General features: G+C 39.1%; 1 protein-coding gene across 1 annotated transcript in view; it reads left to right on the top strand.

Moving 5' to 3' along the window:
• Positions 1-17489, top strand: part of grin3ba (glutamate receptor, ionotropic, N-methyl-D-aspartate 3Ba) — a 118301-nt gene extending 100812 nt beyond the window's left edge. The window contains exons 9-12 of the mRNA XM_028000127.1: positions 8915-9066; positions 10187-10351; positions 11666-11733; positions 12269-17489. Of these exons, the coding sequence (XP_027855928.1) occupies positions 8915-9066; positions 10187-10351; positions 11666-11733; positions 12269-13241 (1358 nt within the window). The 3' untranslated portion in view covers positions 13242-17489. The remainder of the gene's footprint in view (positions 1-8914; positions 9067-10186; positions 10352-11665; positions 11734-12268) is intronic.
• Positions 17490-19840: the final 2351 nt, after the last annotated feature.

Below are 19840 nucleotides of genomic sequence, written 5' to 3'. Positions count from 1 at the left end.
AAATTCAGATTCTTCAGGCGCAAACCTGATGAAAGGGGAGGAACTTCATTTTCAAAGCAAAGACTCTCATAATTGTTTCTCTACTAAAATACACATTTCTACTGGCAGAAAAACACAAGCAAGGGTCGTCGCTTCCACGAAATGTTTGCGTTGTAGACATGTTGACAAGTCATTCCCCCCTCCAAGTCCAAGTCAACTCTCTTTTTTTTTTTAAATGATTGAAATAGATGTTTATTTTTTCTCATAAGTGCACGCCATTCAGTCTACCTATACCGTGTCATTGCTATAGTTTAGAAACTCAAATCCATGTACTATTTGTCATTTGGCCTAAATAAACATATGAACCATTTACCTTATCTTGTGATCCAGGGAACTCCTGGTTTCTGCATGAGTTAAATCGTTTATTTTATTTTACTCCTTATAATAGCTTTGTTCACACCTATTCATCTTAAAAAATTTATACTGGAGAGTGAGTTACATTGTGTTGACTTGTGTATCGATACACCATTTAAACTCTTTCCATTTCTTACTATCTCTTGTATCAGTTTCCTGTTTCTAACTACTTTTCTTTGTGGATTCGGATTGAAATTTGATTTGGATGGAGTAGGAGTAACAGGTTGGTTTTTTTTCAGACTTTAGGGAGCACTTTTTTGTTTTTCCTTTTAAATGCCCACTTTTTTTTTTAGCATTTGTATAAATGTTGTCATCCACTCATCACAGTTTATTGAATGTTTACACTGGTGCATGAAGAACTGGACCTGGGTAAAAAATAGTTATCGCTACCCAACACAACAAAAGTCATTGTCCTCTCTTGCACATTTTTATCTCGCTAGAATACTAACAGTTTTTGACTTAAAGAAAAAAGAAAGAAAGAAAAACTAATAAGTTGCTGAAAATCAAATTTCTCAAACTTGTATTTTCATTTTTCTTGAGTGAGTAAATTTTTAGCATTTCCCTGCGTCTCTGTCACCGGTTTCAACATCTCGGATGAAAAATCAAAGGCAGCCACATGAAGGTCACACACAATGCACTGCAGTCAACCAAAGCATTAAAACTGACGGGTAAAGTGAATTACATCCATTACTGTCTTACAATGGCCCCTGTCAAGTGTTGGGGAGATCTCAGCCATCAAGTGAACAGTTAGTTCTTTGGCAATGACTTGAGTAAAACTGGCAGAGGGGCTAAAAAGCACGAGATTTTGAGAAACTCTGGGAAGGACTAAACTTTGATAAGAGTGACAGCTAAGTGACGCCATCTGAAACAGGCAGTCTTGTGAAGCTGACTCTATATCCAAAGGTTTGTACTTAAAGGAAGCAGTCCACAATGTTTAGCAGTCGAAACGGGGTTATGGGTGTCACAACAGCTGCTGAATAATCTGCACAGCTCCAAATCAGTTTGACGTCCGTGTGCAGAGAATGTGTGCAGGCTGAGCACAGAACTGAGCCGTGAAGCAATAAAATGAGGTGGAATCACATCTTTTTTTCTTTTTTTTTTAAATGTTCATTTGCGAAACGGATGGAAGGAGGACGCTTTGCGAGCCAGGCTCTACCCGGCGTTAGCAGGGTTTCGACATTCACCTGGATGTCATTTTGACACACAGAACCACCTACCTCTTCCAGCACAATTAGCGCATCCAGCCTCACTGCAAAAGCAGTCAAAAAAAAAACAAAAAAAAAACACCCTGCTGTCAGCCACGTGCTAATGTTAGCTGGAAGTTTCATGTTGCTGTTATGCCATAGCGAGAACGCATGGGAAGCAAAACAGACATCTCGCTAATTAAATTTATGCTTGATGTCTCAACCATGCAGCGGTACATGCATAAGCCCGACAGAGATAATTTCTTTTGCACTGTCCAAACCGTAAATGTGGTAATGCCGCGTTGTGCCGCGTCTAATGTGAGCCACAGAAACCACTCAATTTGAACGAAAATGACTGTGTTTCGAACAGTTTGTTGCCGATTCCTGGGGATAATGTTGCATTAAACAGACAAATTACAGCTGCGATCATCAGCATGCTGTACAGTGCGACCATTATGTTCCTAAATGATGACGCTCGTGCGCGAGAACAAGTTTGATTTGATCGCAGGGTGAGAAACGTATCACAGATTCAATCTCAAAATAGCAATATTGTCCAGGTGTTCTGTTTCTATATTATGCTAAAGACATAATTTAGAGGATCCACTACATAATTACGAAGCACTGTTCCAGGCCAGAAGCTTCGGAAATGCATCAGCAGCTGTCTGCTATTATCCCCTTTCGTCGTTCCTTACTTTGGACTCACTGTATGGGCGGACATTAAGGACAGAACAGGACATTTTAAATACAATTTATTTGACTCTCTGCATGTTATTTAAGTTCTTGTTTCCCCTTTTTATTACACTTTTTTTGACTGATGTGTTAAATGTTAATTCATACTGACTGGCTTGAACCAAATATTAAAACATTTCCGTCTGTAGCCGCGACGAAAGCTAATTGCGGGCAGAAAGCAAGATGGCCGGAGATGGCTACGTAAAGAAGGTGCGGTGCGGTTACATTTCTGCACAGTTTCTTTGGAGATTGATAAAAATGACTTTACAGGCGGGACTTCTTGATGTTGCTGCTTTACGTAAGCATTTTTATCACCTCATATTTACACTGCGCAAGTCTTCGTGTCGTTCCTGATTTAGCGCGCCAACATCAGTGAGTCAGAAACTGCCAGAACACTTCCCAGCTGAAGTCGACAGATAAGGTCAATTTTTTAAAAAAGCAACAGAACACAAGTTATTGGACGGTCAAGGTCCCCCTTACATTTGACAATTTCTAAATAAATGCATCTCGCATATGTTTTCTGTAAGGATGTGGTTTTTCTGTTCATTATTAGTTAATTTAGTCCCTGTGTTTTCTTGTCTAGTCCCTGATTGGTCCCACCTGTCTCTTGTTCCCCTGATTATTTCCCCTGTGTTTTTTTAGCCTTGTATGTCTCCTCCATTCCCCGCCGGATCCTTGTCTTAGTTGTGTCTACCTGAGTTCGTGGCATCTCGTTCCTCACCTGTGGTTGAGATTTATATCTCAAAAGTCTGCCAACATGACTCTTGTGTGACATTAAAGGAATTAAAACCCAATTTATGACTTGAAAAACTACACAGTTAATATGTGGATTAAGAAAAAATATATATATTTTTATATCGTGGACTAATACTGTCACATCAGAAAAACAAGAACAAGGATGAGGTTAAACAATCTCATCCTTTAAAATCTGACAACTGAACTTGGATGAAAAAAATAATAGATCTACGTAGCACTGCAAAAATAACATTCGCCCTCTTCAGTCCATCTTTGCTTAGAAATTATCAGCATTTTTAAGTATTTGTCAAAACAAGTGGTTCAATTCAAGTGTAAAAATGTCTCCTAAATGAGCTCAAGAGTAATATTGGAATTATATGTTTAAAAAAATGGCCACAAAAACAAAAAGCATTTAAATACGGTTTGTTTATTTGTGTAGCACATTTCAGCAACAAGGCAGAATTAACAGCAGTTAAACACTCATATGTTGGTTACAAATTAATAATTCACGCAATCTGTTTTATCGTATCTCTTATATTTCAAGCATTATCAAACAGATTTTTTTATTTTTCTCAGTTTTATTATATTGAGGGCTTTTAAATAAAGTCTAAAGTGCACCGTCACGTCTGTTTAAGTCGCTGTGTGGGAATGTGAGTGACGACTTTAGGGCTTCAGGCTTCAGATGAAGCAACCAAATGTCTGGGGGGCACAATCCAAACAAATGACAAGTGGCTGCCCACTTGCATTTCACTGTCTGACTGAGTGCGCCACAGAAATGCAGATGGAGATTGGCTGATGACAGAAAGAAAGCCGTCTGTCGGCTGGAAGTAAAAGAAAAGAGGAGGGAGACATACGGAGACAGATGAGTGGACCCGGGAGAGGACCTGAGAAATGTAAAGAAGAATGGATTGGAGCAGAAAGAGAACAAAAGCAAAGGGATGACAGCGATGAGGGGGGACACGACTGGCGGCAGCGGAGAGAGAAATGACCTCAGAGTGAGAAGGAGGAATAATGAAATGATGGCAAAAGGAGGGAAGAAGAAACAGAGATAGAAAATGGGAATAGAGGGGAGATGAGCGTAGACAGTCTTTGTAATGTAGGAAGCAGAGTGTGACAGTTGCGTGAACCTTTGCTATCCTCCTCTTTTTTTCTTCTTCTTTTTGTCCACAACCCCATCAGGCTCACACACCTTGACAGTCGCATAGTACACACACACAGGCACACGCAGACAAACAGCTGCCAAGCCTGAGACAACCCCACAAAGCTAAAAAAAAAAAAAAAAGAAAGAAAGAAAGAAAGTTGGCTGTACTGCATCTTTGACTGCAGTACAGATGAAATGAAACAAACAACCCCAGGGGAGCTTGTAATTTTCAGAGTCTTTTGATTGAAAGCTAAGGAACAGATTTCTGTTTGGCTTTTCTTTTTTTTTTTTTTCCTACTTGCAGAGAGATGCATGGTATAATGCAGATCAAAGGCAGTTTCTGCAAGCCTGTGAAGGGCAGAGTCATTTTTCTTTCCAGATTACAAACAGTGATACATGAAAATGTCACAAAAGCAATTAAGGCAATACAGCAATAAAGACTTGTGACAGACGTACTTTAATATCTTACTTAATTAAAAACATTATGGTTATATAATTATTAACTGTGAGTGCAGTGTGTTTTATTGCTTTCCGGTCCTGCAACTCCACACATTTTCAGCTTTATACAGAGAAATAAGAACAATGTAACAACCTCTACAAACACGGCCGATTTAATGAACTACAGAATGGATTTCATTTATTACACTTCATTGGTGATAGTTTTTATTACATGCTTTATACATTACGGAATTTGAACTGCCAATTAAATGATTTAAATACTAAACGTATCTTAATATGCAATAATACATTTAGTGGAAACAGTTTTTAGCGCTACCGCTGGTGTTATTATCTCGGTTTTTGGTGGGACAGCTAATCAACCGCACAAAAAATAAATGCCACTCCTGAATTGGGTGTTTTGCATGTCACATAGAATGACTCCTATTTCAGCTCCCAGAAGCTGTATTTTCTTTTCAATATCTTAGATATGCTCTACAAAAAATCTGCAAATATGCCAAATACTGGCCATAATGTTCTGCTCAACTAAAATTCAAAAAAGATATTTCTTTCTTGACGCACACAGCAGCAAACGTCCTAGAAATAATAGAAATATAACTTCAATTCTACTTTGAGCACTTTCCAGAAGAGCAAGGCTAACATTAGCAGGTTTAGCCTCTGTTTTGATATGACTTGTTGATAATTCGGCAAGTAATGCATTTCAGTGGGGGCTCCAGCTAACCGTCTGAAATCAGAGTTTACAGAAAATCCAAGCAATTTCTCTCGCACTAACGATATCTTATCACAGCAAATACACTGAACGGAAGCCGAGGCAGGTGTTACTTGCTTTTTAAAATCTTTGCAAAAGATGAAAAATGCTTAGCCATTCAGATCAAGAAAATTATGTGCATGGTGGCTGAGTGCAGAATGTGCACTAAAAACAGTAAAAGAGCGATTATTTAGGTTAGTAAACCCAGTGAAGATGATTTAAAAATGCCTTAATCAGAACACTAGTCTGGTTTCATTTCCAAATGCTTGTTTTGGGTATTTTTAATCTCTTTAATCAGATCCTCTGTGTTTTTCTTGCACAGCCTTTGAGTCATTCAGTTGTGTTTTGGTAAATTTCCACCAGGCACTAATGTTCATTATTGTGAGAAATTGCTTGCATGTAACTGTTCTACCGTAAAGCTAATACACTGCTTGCTGATGGCACTGAAGCTACTGTTGCTGCTCGGCCTCCGTTAAATATGAACAACAGAAACATTTATCCACAAAATGTAATAATGCTACACATATATAGTTGGAAGCCATGAGATAACAATACATTCCTCAGATGTTGTTTTGTATGTTGTGATGTCTATGTCATTTAGTTGTATTTTCGTAAATTTAACAATTTATAACAACTGAAAGGATGTTTTTTAAGATATTTTGACACTTTGGATCAACATTCAGTGTTTCAGAAATTGAATGACAATGAACTGCTTAAATTACTTTTTTTTTTAAATGCTAGCCGAATGCTTTAAAAATATATATAAATACTGTCTACACCGATTCAGCCGTCACCACTCACAAATGAAATCAAGGCAGAAATGCAAGAAGTTGCGAGTTGAAAAGGGCAAGTAGAAAAGAGGAAGACCTGTGAAAAACATGCTGTGGGGCGAGTCACAACCCTGTGACCTTTTAAATAATATCTTCATAAATTCTCTGTCTGTATCATCGGTTAGCAACAAAGCGGATGATGCCGATGCGGTGTATCTAAGTGTATATTTGTTCTGCTTTGTAACTACATACTTCAGTTGTTAACAAAATGTAATGGAGCGACAGTTTTGGAAAAGGGTTTCAAAGATGCACTTCTTCATTCGCCTTAAAATCATATTGTTCACATTTCATCTGACATTGGCTAACAAACTGGATGTTTGTGGCAGGACCTAAATCCTTATGCTGCACTCGATGTCGAGTAGCCGTTTACAACCGCTAACTGCTACTGCCGCTAGTCTAGAGGTGCAATTCCATGGAGGAGCTTTGTATATTACAAGCATTTAGGCGCCCCCGAATGGCTGTTACAGTAAACTAAAGGATCCCTAAAATATGCATGAAATCAATAAAACATCATTTCAAGTATGTTTTTGATGAGGAAATAACATTATGAATACCTCCCCATACATCCCAGCACGCTTCAAACACAATTATGGTAAAAGGAGATTATTGTTTTGGGTTTTTTTCTGCCTCACAATCACTTCTAATAAATAAGGTGTAGTTAATTATGCCGTCGAGGGAGGCCAGTGGTCGGAAGCTGTGTTAAGCCTGAGGCTTTGTGGGGGGGATTATTTGATCAAATTTGACAATGTACATTGAAATTATGCAAATTGACACAGCTGGTTTAAAGTGTAAGAAGATATTTTAAGCCTGGCGTCTACAAATCTTGCTACATTGATTAACCCAGAATCAGACTGATGACTGATGGTCTGGCTCCGAGCAAGGAAACGAGTACAAGTAATATCATGTGCAAAGAAAAATTTAGGATGCTTCACTGAGTTCCAACAAAAGGACAAAGAGGACTTTTTTTTCTCCACCACTCACATAGAAGAATGCCGAAATCTATTTATTTGTCTCTGATACCATTGGAGGTCATGGTATCATGACCTCCAATGAGGTACCTACCATGGAGGTACCATGGAATGATACCTCCATGGTATCAATGGAGATAGAAATAGATAATATTTCTATCTTTTGTTGGGTTTTCTTCAAGGGCCTTCACAAACAATGAACAGGCTAATCGCATGGCAGCACCTCAACGCATGTAGGCATCTGGACATGGTGAAGACGACTTACGGAGGTTTAAGTGGGCATTAGACAGGAGGAAAGAAATGCTGAAAAATTTACTTGGAACATTTTGTTGTTGGTCTCCAGCTGGCTGGTCACAGTATTCAGAAATTGTTGATGGACTAGGATGCTCAACCACCTTTCTGGTTTACAGACAAAGGTCTAAAAAAAAAAAAGAGAAAGTCAAAGAGAGGTAGTTTAGGTCAGAGGTGGTAGGTTTGAGTTTATTGGCAACGATAGCTCAAATAGCCATTTCTTGCCACCAATTCACAGTCATATTCAATAAAATTGAATCTTCATTTCAATGAGACTTGTTTGCCAGATTAAAAATATCTTTTGAAAATAACAACCTTTAAGCAGTTATTAAATACATTTCTCAATAAGACCACGTTTCTGTGTTAAACATGTTATTTTATTGGTCTGATGCAATATCCTAAAATGTAACCTTAAATGTCGTGTTTTCACTACCTGTAGGCAGATCGTCGTAATTTAAGCTGGTAAATGGCCATCTGTGTGTAATTAAATTATGTAATGTTTCACTTACTGAACTGAGTTACTGGAATAAATTTACTTTTTAATAATATTCCTGTTTTATTGGCTACAACTGTGTGCAGAGTATCATCTCTGAATGTCCGACTCATTGAACTATGAAGCAAATGGGCCACAGCAGCAAAAGTCCAGGTGCAACTTTTGCCTGATAAAAACAGGAAACTGAAGCAAATAGTGAAGGCTCGCTAAAATTGCCTGGTTTTGTAACTCCTGATTTCAGTTTGCAACATTCAGGTAGTAATGTTGCACATACAGCAGTTCAGGCTGGAGTTAGCAGTGATGGTGAACATTTTCTTGTGACACTTTGGGTCCCTCAGTACCAAGTGGGCATTGTTTGAATGATGAAGCCTACTTGTGTGTTAGTGCTGACCCTTTCCATCAAACTTGTCTATTGAACCCGATGATATATTTCAAAAGTCGCCTAATCTTTATTCAGGAAAGCAGCTTTTTGGATGTAATGGAACCAAAGATTGGCTTCGCGACTATGCAGCCGGACGTATCTGCAGCAACTTTGTGATGTTGTCATGTCATTATAAAGCCAAATCCCCGAGGAATGTTTCCAACACCTCGCTGAATCTACGCCATGAGGAACTAAGGGAGTTGTGAATGCAAAATGGCGTCCAACCAAGTGCAAGCGAGGTGTGCCCAATAAAATGTGTGGTTACTGTACTAAATATTGTGCTCATGCACTGCACTCAGGCAGAAAACATGGTTGATTCTGATTCAAAGTGAAGCCTGCAAACTGAAGTTACATATTTTCCGTAGGGAATTTGCCCTTTGGCTTTTTTCCGAGTGGCCAACTGTTTTCCTACGAAAAAAAAAACAAAACAAAGTTTGTATGCTCTGTTCCTCGGGCACAGCTAAAGTTCTGAGTCCCTCCACTGAGGGAACATTCATTTACATCCATGTTTATGTCTTCTTCCAGGCTACGGCATAGGCCTTCCCCAGGGCTCTCCTCTGACCCGTAATGTGTCAGAGTTTGTGAGTCGCTACAAGTCTGACGGCTTCATGGACATGCTGCATGACAAATGGTATAAGGTTGTACCCTGCGGAAAGAGAGTCTTTGCAGTCACCGAGGTAAGTCATCAGTGGGAGTGTTCACACGGTGAACGTGGATTGTGTACAGAGCGAAGCCTATAAATGAGTCTCCCGTTGGGATGCAGACGAGATTGGCTGCCAGCTAAAGCACACATGCACAAAGACGTGCACTTAAGTCGCCAAAATTACATAAACTCAGGTTTACTCACCGACCTCAACCACCGTTTCAAGCGCAAACTGAGTGTCGACTCCTATTTCGTCGAATTTTTTGAGTGTGATTGAGGAGTACATAAAGTTCTCTGTGCTTCCTTCTCCTTTCACTCTTTTTTTTTTTTTTGGAAAGGATTAAAATCCCTAGATACAGCACTATGTCTGTATCTTATATTCGCAACTAAAGAAACAATACAACTCCCTTCGGCCGTTCCTTTTAAAGGATCCTACTTCAAAGTTGAAATATGGAAGCAAAACGCAATTACGCAACCTTAGCGTCACCCCGCACCAGGAACTTATCAGTCTTCATCCCATTTAAAGCCTGGAGAGCTGGCTACTCTGAAACAATGTGAGCATTAGTGCAAAGTTGGCCCCCTGGATCGGGAGCAGAAGGAGGTCATTGTAGATGTTGATGAATTTGTCGAGTCAGCATGGGGCTAATTGCCATCAGAGGCGATGCAGAAATGAGTTGGGTGGGAGAAACGTGATTAGACGGTGGTGGAGGAGCTCCCCGCCGGCCCCGCCACTTCCTCTGATGAACTTGTCATAAGACGGACATCGCTTGAGTTAAGGGTTGTGGGCAAGTGGAAAGGAAACAAAGTGCTTTTTTATTTCTCCATTTTCCCCTTTTATCGTCTCTCTGCTAACTGCTGTTCCTTTTTATTACTCTAAGTTGAGCCTTCCACTTCTCCCTTCCTCAGTCTTCCCTCTCCCCCTCTACCAGCATGTTTTTTTTTTTCCCCCTTACACTTTATTACTACTCTTATGGGCTTACACAGCCGCACTACAACAGCAGAATATCAATTGCGCACTCACTAGCAGCGACCATAATGGTAATTAGCTTAAGAATAAATAAGAAATGGTTCCATTTGAATCCCTGCCGGCTCTCGGCTCCAGCGGCTTCTGACGCTCCCATGTCTTCCTTCCCTCCCTCCTGTCTCTTCGACAGACTCTGCAAATGGGCATCCAGCATTTTTCAGGTCTGTTTGTGTTGCTGTGCATGGGTGTCGGCGGAGCTCTGCTGACCTTGGCAGGTGAACACACCTTCTATCACCTGGTGGTCCCCCGCCTCCGGCGCTCCAACACCCTGCAGTACTGGCTGCACACCAGCCAGGTGGGTGAACACATGGGGCGGACAGGCATGCACACTTCCCCCCACCGTTACATCTCGCACGCACCGAAGCAAATATACTGCAAAGATGTGCAGACGCTGCTTGTAATCTTAATATTAGTCTCTGGTGTTCATGCACTCCAGCTGCTCCTGCTGCAAAGTTCCCACCTGCATCACTTGCAGATAACCTGCGCCCTCTGCTGTTGCAAACTTTTAATGGCACTTACTTTGAGATCATTATAGCTACAATTTGGTTATTTATCACTGAGGAAAGATACAGTCTGACCTCTTTATGTTATGTTAATTACATTAATTAATGGGGGAAAAAAACTTGTTAATTACCTAATTAAGTTTTAATGCTGCCTGTAAATTAAGAAGTTAATTTAAACTTCTTAAATTAAGCACATTTCCGATAAGCAGTGCTAAATGCTCTGGTTCATGGCCTGCCCGTTACACATCTATGCCTTTTGTCAGTAGAAGTCGCTTTCATCTGACGCTAATGGGTTCTTGAAATACAAAACAGGGCTCGAGATTTTAATACAGCATACTGTATCTGAGAATTTGTGTGTTTTGCAGCAATATTGAAATAGCAAATGAATAACAATGCAGAATTTAAAGGTCATGTGAAGTTTTTCTTGTTATGCAACTCTGGTCATTACCAAATGAGAGGCCTGTGGCAGTTTCTGGAGTGAATAATGGAACCAGCGGTCTGAATATCAAGACTGCTCGCATTCTTTTGTTACATTTTTCTAAAAGGGCAGCCAATTCAGTGCCGCTATCTACGGTTTCTGACGTAGTACTTCAATCGGAGCCCTGTAAAATAAGAAAAAGTTTGATTGCCGCGGCTGTAATGTTCTGGCCAGACGTTTATGTGCACTCGTCATAGCTGTAAACATCGTAAATTTTTTATGCTTACCGTCGTCGTTTTGTGTTTGTTCTAAAAAAATATATATATATAAAAATAAATAAATGGCTCCATTAAATCAGTAAGAGCAAATGGCGAGTGTCTGTAGTCGTCTGAGCAGAACTGGGAAAATGAAAGCATGTTCATTCATTATGTATTTTCACTGTGTGCATTTGGACTAACACTTACCGTACCTTAAACTGTCTCAAAATGGCAAGCATAAAAAATGTGTCTTTTGCTGAAATACAGAGAATCTCCTCTGTATTTTCTGAGTCAAAGCTGCCACAGATGCTCTGTGAAACTACGCGGAATATTAATGCCTTGAAAATAGCTTTCCTAATTTGACACAGGTCAGATAGTCCTAACAATATCTCTATATATATATATTTTTTTATCACCGCTTCTGCTTGCAGAAAATCCACAGAGCGCTCAACACTACATATGAGGATGTCGGGAAGGAGCTGACCGGCCTTGACCAAAAGTAATGAGCTCACTGACATTTTGATCTTCGTTTGCTCTCTGTGTTCACAGTCCCTTGTTCTGAAAATGTCCTGCTAAATGCAGCTTAAACACTTCAGGGAAAGTTCATCATTCACCACAAACGTAGAGTTGCAAATGCACATTATTGTAGTTGTGATACTGTCAGGTTTTTTTTGTTTTTTTTACTAGTTCACATCTTGTAAAATGTATTCTGAAAATGTATCCTTTTGAGATTTTACTACTACTTCCTGTTTCCCTTTAAATGTCAACAAAATACAGCGAAGTATGTAGTATGTGAAAAAAATTTACAATAAAAAAAAAGGCGAAAGGGTTATGAAAAGTTTTGCGAGGTATTGTATGATACTTTCTGCTGACAAGTACTGCATGTGTCACAAAATCAAGATGTAGACCAAAGAATATTGGATTAGAAATCCTATAAAAAAGATTTGCCTCCTCCTATATGTAGGGATGTTATTCTTGTTCTGCTGTACTGAATGTCACTTGAAACATGCTGCGATCTTCCTCTCTTATTCCAGGCCCTCCTCTTGTATCTCAGAAAACTGCACCTTACACAGGAAACAGCATCAGCCTTCTCCGCCGTCGCCTCCCACATCCCTCCCTGCTTCCACCACAGCTGGTGAAACCGGAAGCTCCTCGCCGTCTCATGAACCCAAGGAGAAACGCGTTCACTTTGACCTGGACACGCTTCACAGCTACCGCCTGCGCACGCACACAGCGTCGGTGCGTGGCCGGCCGGGCATGGTCGGCCGTCCTGGCCTCGGTCTGGGAGGGTTTGGCTTCGGCAGCCTGGGCAGCTTTACCTCCCCGCCTCAGATCAATCTCCATGTCAACGGAGGACCGGTCTCTACCCTTGCGTCCACGGGTTTGGTCCTCTCTCCCCTGGGAAATAGGGCTACTCAGACCAGCCTGTGGGAGGGGGAACTGCAGGAGCTTCAGGTGAAGATCGAAACCTTCCGCAACCAGCTGAGAGAAGCTCTGGCACGAAGAGCTGAGATCCAGACCAGCCTGGACAGAGAGAGGAGTGGGCTGGTACGAAGGGACACCAGTCTGGACAGGGAAAGAGACAGACAGAAGGTCCAGACTATCAACACAGACAGAAGCAGTTCCACTCTGTCCAAACTCCCAGAAAGAGACAGGACCAGCCAACTGCAAACCCTGAACAATCAGCAGACAGGAAGGCCCAGCCAGACAGCTGGAGCTGGTACCGTGGGGCTCGGATGGACCAGCCAGTTAAACACAGTGAACAGTTTGGACAGAGGAAGAGCCACTCAATCACGCCCTGTCGTTACTGTGACAGGAGAAAGGACTGTCCAGTCACGCCCTTCGAGTTTGGAGCGAAGTCAAGTCAACCAACAAGGTGCTGGAAACATAACTGTCCAGACAAGGAACACTTCTAGCCTGGACAGACAGAAGGCCAACCTATCACGCACTCTGAACACTTTGGAGAGGACAAAAGCCAGCCAGTCAAGTGTAAGCAGCGGAACCTGATTGGTTCTCTGAAGCCTTCAGGTGTGTGGGAATTAACAGAGAACTAGTCAGGTGGCGCTCTCATTGCCGCGGGATGATGGCTCGGAACGGGTTCTGGTCATTTCACCCTTTTGCCATTTTGTAGCTTTTGCAGCTTTGGTTTTTTCCTAGCTGACCTTTTGAAATGGAGCCTTCTGCCACAGGATGTTTTGTACTGACCCAGAGTCACCTGAAGGCCACAATAACTAATTTCAAATATATCCAACTTACATTCTGCTATAAGAAAACGTGACTCCAATTGGAAATATGAGCACAAGACATCTTGGTGTGATTAGGGGTGACAAGGGTTAATCTCAAAGATCACACATTTGCCCCCTTTTACAAGTTTCTTGTGTTTTTGCTGTTTTGTTATGTCAAATCAAATTGTAATATAAGATTATAATAACCAGAGTAAATACAATCAGCAGTTTTCAAACAATGACTTCATGTTTTAAGGGAATAAGTAACCTGGTTCTAAGTGAAAATGTATTTAACCCTTTAAATGTCTCTCAGTAAGGAAACAAAGACACAACATGGCATACAATAATTTAATTGAGCAGATATTAAACTAACAAGCGATAAAATGGCAAAGTATGGCTAAAAAACAAGGTGCAAAATTGGCAAAGGGGTGAATTGACCCGATTCGGTTGTAGTTTGTTGTTTTTTTGTAGTTCGGGAGTGAGATGGCAGAAAGCAGGAAATGTTTATTCACAATTTCATTTGTAGCAATCCGCCTAATTTTAACAATTTCCACTCTCGCTTCAATTTATACCCAGAGACAAAAGCAAATCTGACTCTTGAGCGATGATGAAACTTCCACATTTGCCCTGCAATAACAAAACAGCACTAGTCTTAGGAAAAGCAGCAGCAATTGCAACGGTGTCTTAATCTCCTAAATCAGATAAATTAAAACTGGTGGAGGAAAAACAAGTGAACTTTCGATGGCGGTTCACATCAAGATCGATTAACCACAACTGATTAAAAAGAAGATGGCCTCTGGCAACTACATAATCAGTGGCAAGAGGGCAGAAAATCTATTTTAATCAAGTTAAAAGACGACTAACTAAATTAAAAATTTGAAAAGCAAAACAACAGCCTGACACAAGAATTTGCAGAAAGCGATGTAGAAAAGAAGAAACTGTAAGGATGGAGTGGCATAGACTGAAAATACTTGAAATCGCTCAATTTAATGGACTCAAACTGTAACTGTCTTTATATTATATCCTGTCCTTAAGTCACTATGTCAAGAAATGTTTTCTTTTTTTTTCTCTATGCTAAATAAGACTTAACAGGTGGATGTTTAACAGGTAATGGAAATGGATGATATTGGAATAGGATTTACTTTATTTGTTTTCCTTTCTGCAGTAGTTATTGAACCTTCATTCAATGTCTTGTTCTCTCAATCTCTCTTTTTACTTCTTTATTTTTTCGAAAGTAAGATCAAACAACACACAGAGGCCAGGTTTTTTACGTATGCAAGATTATTTGGGCCTGTGTGTTTCAGATCAAAAAGAAAGATGCTGTGTAAAACATAAATGCAAATAATATGTGGAGGAGAAGACATACGAAGAAAAAAAATATCCCAAACACATTCTGAACTCTGAAAACTGCTGCGTAGGCAATCCATTGGATCTCAGCTGTTAAATATGGACAGATCTGGTGGAGAAACACTTTAATACAATGGAAATATGGAATATTTACTATTTGTAAGTCAAAAACCTTTTTGGCTTAAGGATCACCAGGGTGGCAAAAAATACACGCAAAAACAAAAGAAAATTGGACAGGATGAAAAGTTTTTTTGTTTTTTTTACATATTTTTCAGTATAAACATTTTTCTTATATTTGTTACAGCAAAGGGACTAGGATTCTGACATAGTTTCAGACCACGCAGCTTTTAAAACATGCCTGTGCCGCTGCTAATTAAGAGGTGGAGACAAATATGGTTTTGAAAAACAAACATTTACATATTTACACTTTAACGACTTAAGTCCAAAGCCAAACAATAATTCAGACCCAAACGCAGTCCAACCCGCCTTCTCTCCCTCCAGTCAACGTGGGGGGTTTTAACTGAGCGAGAGATTGAACACACTAGTTCCTTGTCAGCGCTGCTCGTAGGCCCGTTTCCATGACAACACATGACCAGGTGACCTCAGAAAGCAGGAGAGAGTGATGAGAGAGAGAGAAAAAAACGTTTTGAAGTTAAATTAATAAACTGGTAAATCACATTTAAATCCTTCCAAGTAGAGCAACACAAATCAAAAGAAGTGCACTTATGAATTAAAATATTTAAATAGAAAGTACATAAATGCAACACCTCACAATTTTATATCAGCATTTTCTTTTTTTTACTAATCCTTTGGTCAAAATGTGACTGAATATAGCTAGCACTAGCTTTCCTTGGCAGGTAAAAGGCTAATGTTAACTTTATTAAACAGCGTATTCTCTAGGGCGGACTGAAGTTAGCAATATGGCCGACTGACTTAAATATTACTATTTATTGTTTCTGACCTACGTAAGACGTTTATACATGCGTGTCACTGTTTGGCAATCATAAGGCTTTTTCTTGTGTCTTAAATAATCCAATAAGCTGAGTCAGAATGTTTGACCCATGTGTGGTTAGTATTACCCAACAGCATAAACACAGCATCTGGGTGAAACAGATATCTCACTTTTACTTTACTCCTGAAATATCTTTGCAGTCCTGCAGCCATTCTTGCAGCTGACTGGGAAAGTAATTAAACATCAGAGCAACATAGACATTTAATGCAGTTGTAATTGCCGAAACAGCGAAAGCTGTAAATACACAGATGAAACCGTGGATAATATCACCTGGGGGAAAAATTAACATCAACATACCGTAATAGCCAGTCTTTCCAGCTGAACAGATTGTTCCTGTTTCATGGCTTTTACACATTTAAACCATTGTGTATTAATATTTTATATCTCTTTCTCTGTTTTGGTTGCAGTCAATTTCTGTTTAAGTGCCTGTTATAAAAGAGTTAAAAGCTGCTCATTTTGCTAAGATCCTGAGTTATATGTAGTGATCGTGCGTGCAGTCACCAGTGGAATAGAAGAGTCGTGTCCATAAACAGGTTTCAGCTCGCTGTTGCAGATCCCTAACATTATGCAGTTTGTGAGTATGCGCAGCAATTAAATCAGATGAGAAGCTCTTTCAGTGCTTAAAACATTTTTGCAGTTCTGTTTAAGAGTAGATGTTTTACACAGCATCCCAGATCTTTTTGGAAAGTTAGTTGTGCAATATATTGCAAAGGCTGAAAGCACATGTATATGTACAGGTAAAAAAAAAGATGCTGCTGAAAAATCCACTGAGGTGGTTTGACCCATCACACATTTGGTTATCTCAGTTTTCTGTTTTAAACACATTAGATTTTTATCATCCTCTTTTTCCTCATGTCTCTAACCCCAATCCTATTAAGGTGCAATATTAAATTACTGCAAAGTACCTTTAATTAAAATCCCATTCCAGGTCATTCTATTTAGGGTTTGACAGCTTGCAAAAACCAAGTGCATTATTTGGATTATGGAAGAAATCATTAGAACAAACATATAACTCCAAAAAACTTGTGATTGGGACACAACCTCTTCTTGTTTTGTGCACCCTTCCTTTTTAAACACGTCTTCTTTTCATTTTGTGGACTCTCATGCAGGTAGCCAGTTGCCCACTAGAGGGAGATGCATCTCTGCTTCCCGGTGGCTATGGATCCTGCAGAGGTTCTAGAGAGATATTTTTATTAACAAAACAAATTAATCAATTCATGTGGTTCGCGTATAAAGAAATAACGGCATGTAAAAGATGCATTTGTAGACTTTGTTCTGATACGGAGGCAAATGGTTTTACAAAGTCTCTCCAGCATCTTAACAGTGCAGTTACACTCAGTCTTGAGATTCTCAAACTCTCCAAGCAGATTTCAGAAATCTGAAAACACCTACTGATATCATCTTGATTTTTTATTTTTTATTTTTTGGTGACACTAATGTACATTTTAGCATCTCAACCTTTGCTGTGGTGTGAAGTGGTTGTGTTCACATGCCATGGTGTCTTAAAAGGACGTAAAATATTTTAGGACTTTTGTCAAGGAAAAGCTTGTGGTACTGGATATTTAAAGAGATACTTTTAAATTATCACTTATTAAAGTTATATCGACATATTAATAAATTTTATGCATAAATGGACATTCTCATGTTTTGAAATAAACATTTATATACTGATGTACTTGCATTATGTGATTCTTAAAGTAGGGAAAGTAGGGGGTTTAAAGAACAGGCGTATCCGGCTACAAGTTAAAAATGGGGAGAATCAATAACCAAATCAGTGCTAAAAGGAAAGGAATAAAAGCAGGGATAGTAATTATAGTGTGGAATCTTTACCTGTTATGCTCTAAAAAGCATTTAGTTTAAATCAGAAGTTTGGACAATTTTGCTACCTCTAATTCTAAGGACCAATAAAACCCTCAGCTGATTCTACACAGATTTTTTGTATTATTAATTATGCATTAAGAGTGATCTCAGATAAAGTCAGTTTATTTTATGTTAAAACTCTACTGTAAAAATATTTATTGTATTAATGCAGCTAGGACAATTTTGATAGCAAAACCACACGAAAACTTAATATAAATAAAAATTTTTGTCCATTTGAAGTTCACAGCAATTATTTTTGATTAAGATGTGAGTGCTGAACATGAGTAGCACTGTGCTAGTTAGGTTACTTTATAAGGTATATGTTGAGTTAATGTTTAGTTAAAACTATAAATTCCTTTCCCAACAGCACGAAACTAACATTAATATTAATGAAATAACCCATCAACTTATTTGTGAGGGGGGTTTTTTTCCATTTTGCGAATAGGGAAAAAAATATATAGAAATACAGAATTATTCTGTGTCTGTATTTTTTTAAAAACTGCTCTGTTTTAAATCGGTATTGGAAAAGAATATTGGTCTAATGTTGCCTCAGGCTGCAGACTTCTGATTTAGCTGATCAATTAATTAGAAACTGTAACTGATATTGATCTCTTGTCAACAAACTGCCAACACCTAAATGTCCCGGAGTTCTTCAATTAGATCCATCATGATTTTGTGACACGTAGGGTCAAATCCTCTATTTTGGGAGGTCATAAAGTCTTATTACAGCAAAGTGTAAAAAGTGAAATGGTAATGACATTTTGTCACAGTCTGAGTGACTTGTCAAATAATGACTTGAGGCCAAGTCAGAAACTGGCCTAAATTGCAGTTATTTGTGCAATGACAGCTTTCGACCACACAGTGGCACTCAAGTCTATCACTTCAACTCGTAGTGGAAGTACGGGTACTGGGAGTGACTTTGCACTAAAGACATTTGTTTCTGTTTTCAGTAGAAAAAGATTATGTTGACAATTTACAGATTCTCTATTTGGTTTTATGTTGTCTGTTATCCCTCATGCTCCTAAACCGTTCGGCTGCCAACTTTTGGTCAAAAACATATGCAGGTGGTTTAGAAAACAAGATGCTAGAGGTAAAAGTAGCATGCTAATAACTTACTAATGGTAAATTCGCCAGACTGCATAGTTAAAAGTATTCCTATAGTGGTAAAATCAATCAGTTCTCTGCACTTGCACACAGTTTCCCCGAGGCTGTGATAGAACAAACAATGGTCTCTTTGTCAGGTGTGTTGAAAGGCTTCTGGGGAAACACTGAAGAAATCAATCAGAATCCAATCACAGAACTGATTAAGATTTCAGCTGGATGGATAAATGTACTGATACATAAGTATAAGACTAACCAAAATGCTTTCATGTAACACCTACAGAAGTCAAAGATAATATTATGACCAGTGACAGATAAAATGAAGAGTATTGACTTTCCATCATATGTGGCAGTGTAGCAATTTAGTCTATATTGTGCTGCATGTGGTCTCACACTGCAGTAGTTCTCTTTACTTTACGTTGAAGGAACACAAGTGAAATGGTTTCGAGGTTGTAGGATTGCTAGCCATTCAGGAGACAAAGCAAACCTGTCTCATGTACAAACAAATGAAGGGGATCCTTACAAAAACCCGCGTCGATTCTGACAGAAAAAGTGTCAGAATCGACACTTTTTCTGTAAAAACAAAAATAAAAAGCGTTGATTTTTGTTCACACTTTTTGTTGGCTGAAGATTTTTTGCTTAGGTATACCTAGACTCAGACATGTACGAATAACTGAACCTAGGGTGATGAAATAACTAAGAAATAAACATGACTAGAAACACTACAGGGAGACTGAAATGAGGGAAGCAATAACAAGACAATTATAACCACAATAAATAACCTCAAACAATAAAACTAAAATGACCATGAAGGGCTAACCTAACCTAAAGGGATAACCTAAAGCATAATGATAAAGATGAAGAGCAAAACCGAACCCAAAAACCCAGATTCCTAACAATATCTGTCTAAATATAGAGCCGATTTAGAATAGTAGTCCAACAGGACCCAAAACCACATCCAACACCAAATCTGACTTCTAAGGTTTTGAAATAACTACTATTTCAAAATGTTCAAATGAAAGGTATTTTATGAGCCTTTAAACTTTTGTCATGTTTGCAAT

Source organism: Xiphophorus couchianus, chromosome 19 (assembly GCF_001444195.1).
Source record: "Xiphophorus couchianus chromosome 19, X_couchianus-1.0, whole genome shotgun sequence".
In the NCBI taxonomy this organism is placed as follows: Eukaryota; Metazoa; Chordata; class Actinopteri; order Cyprinodontiformes; family Poeciliidae; genus Xiphophorus; species Xiphophorus couchianus.
Note: the sequence above shows the minus strand (reverse complement) of the source record. Positions and strands in the feature narration are given on the sequence as shown.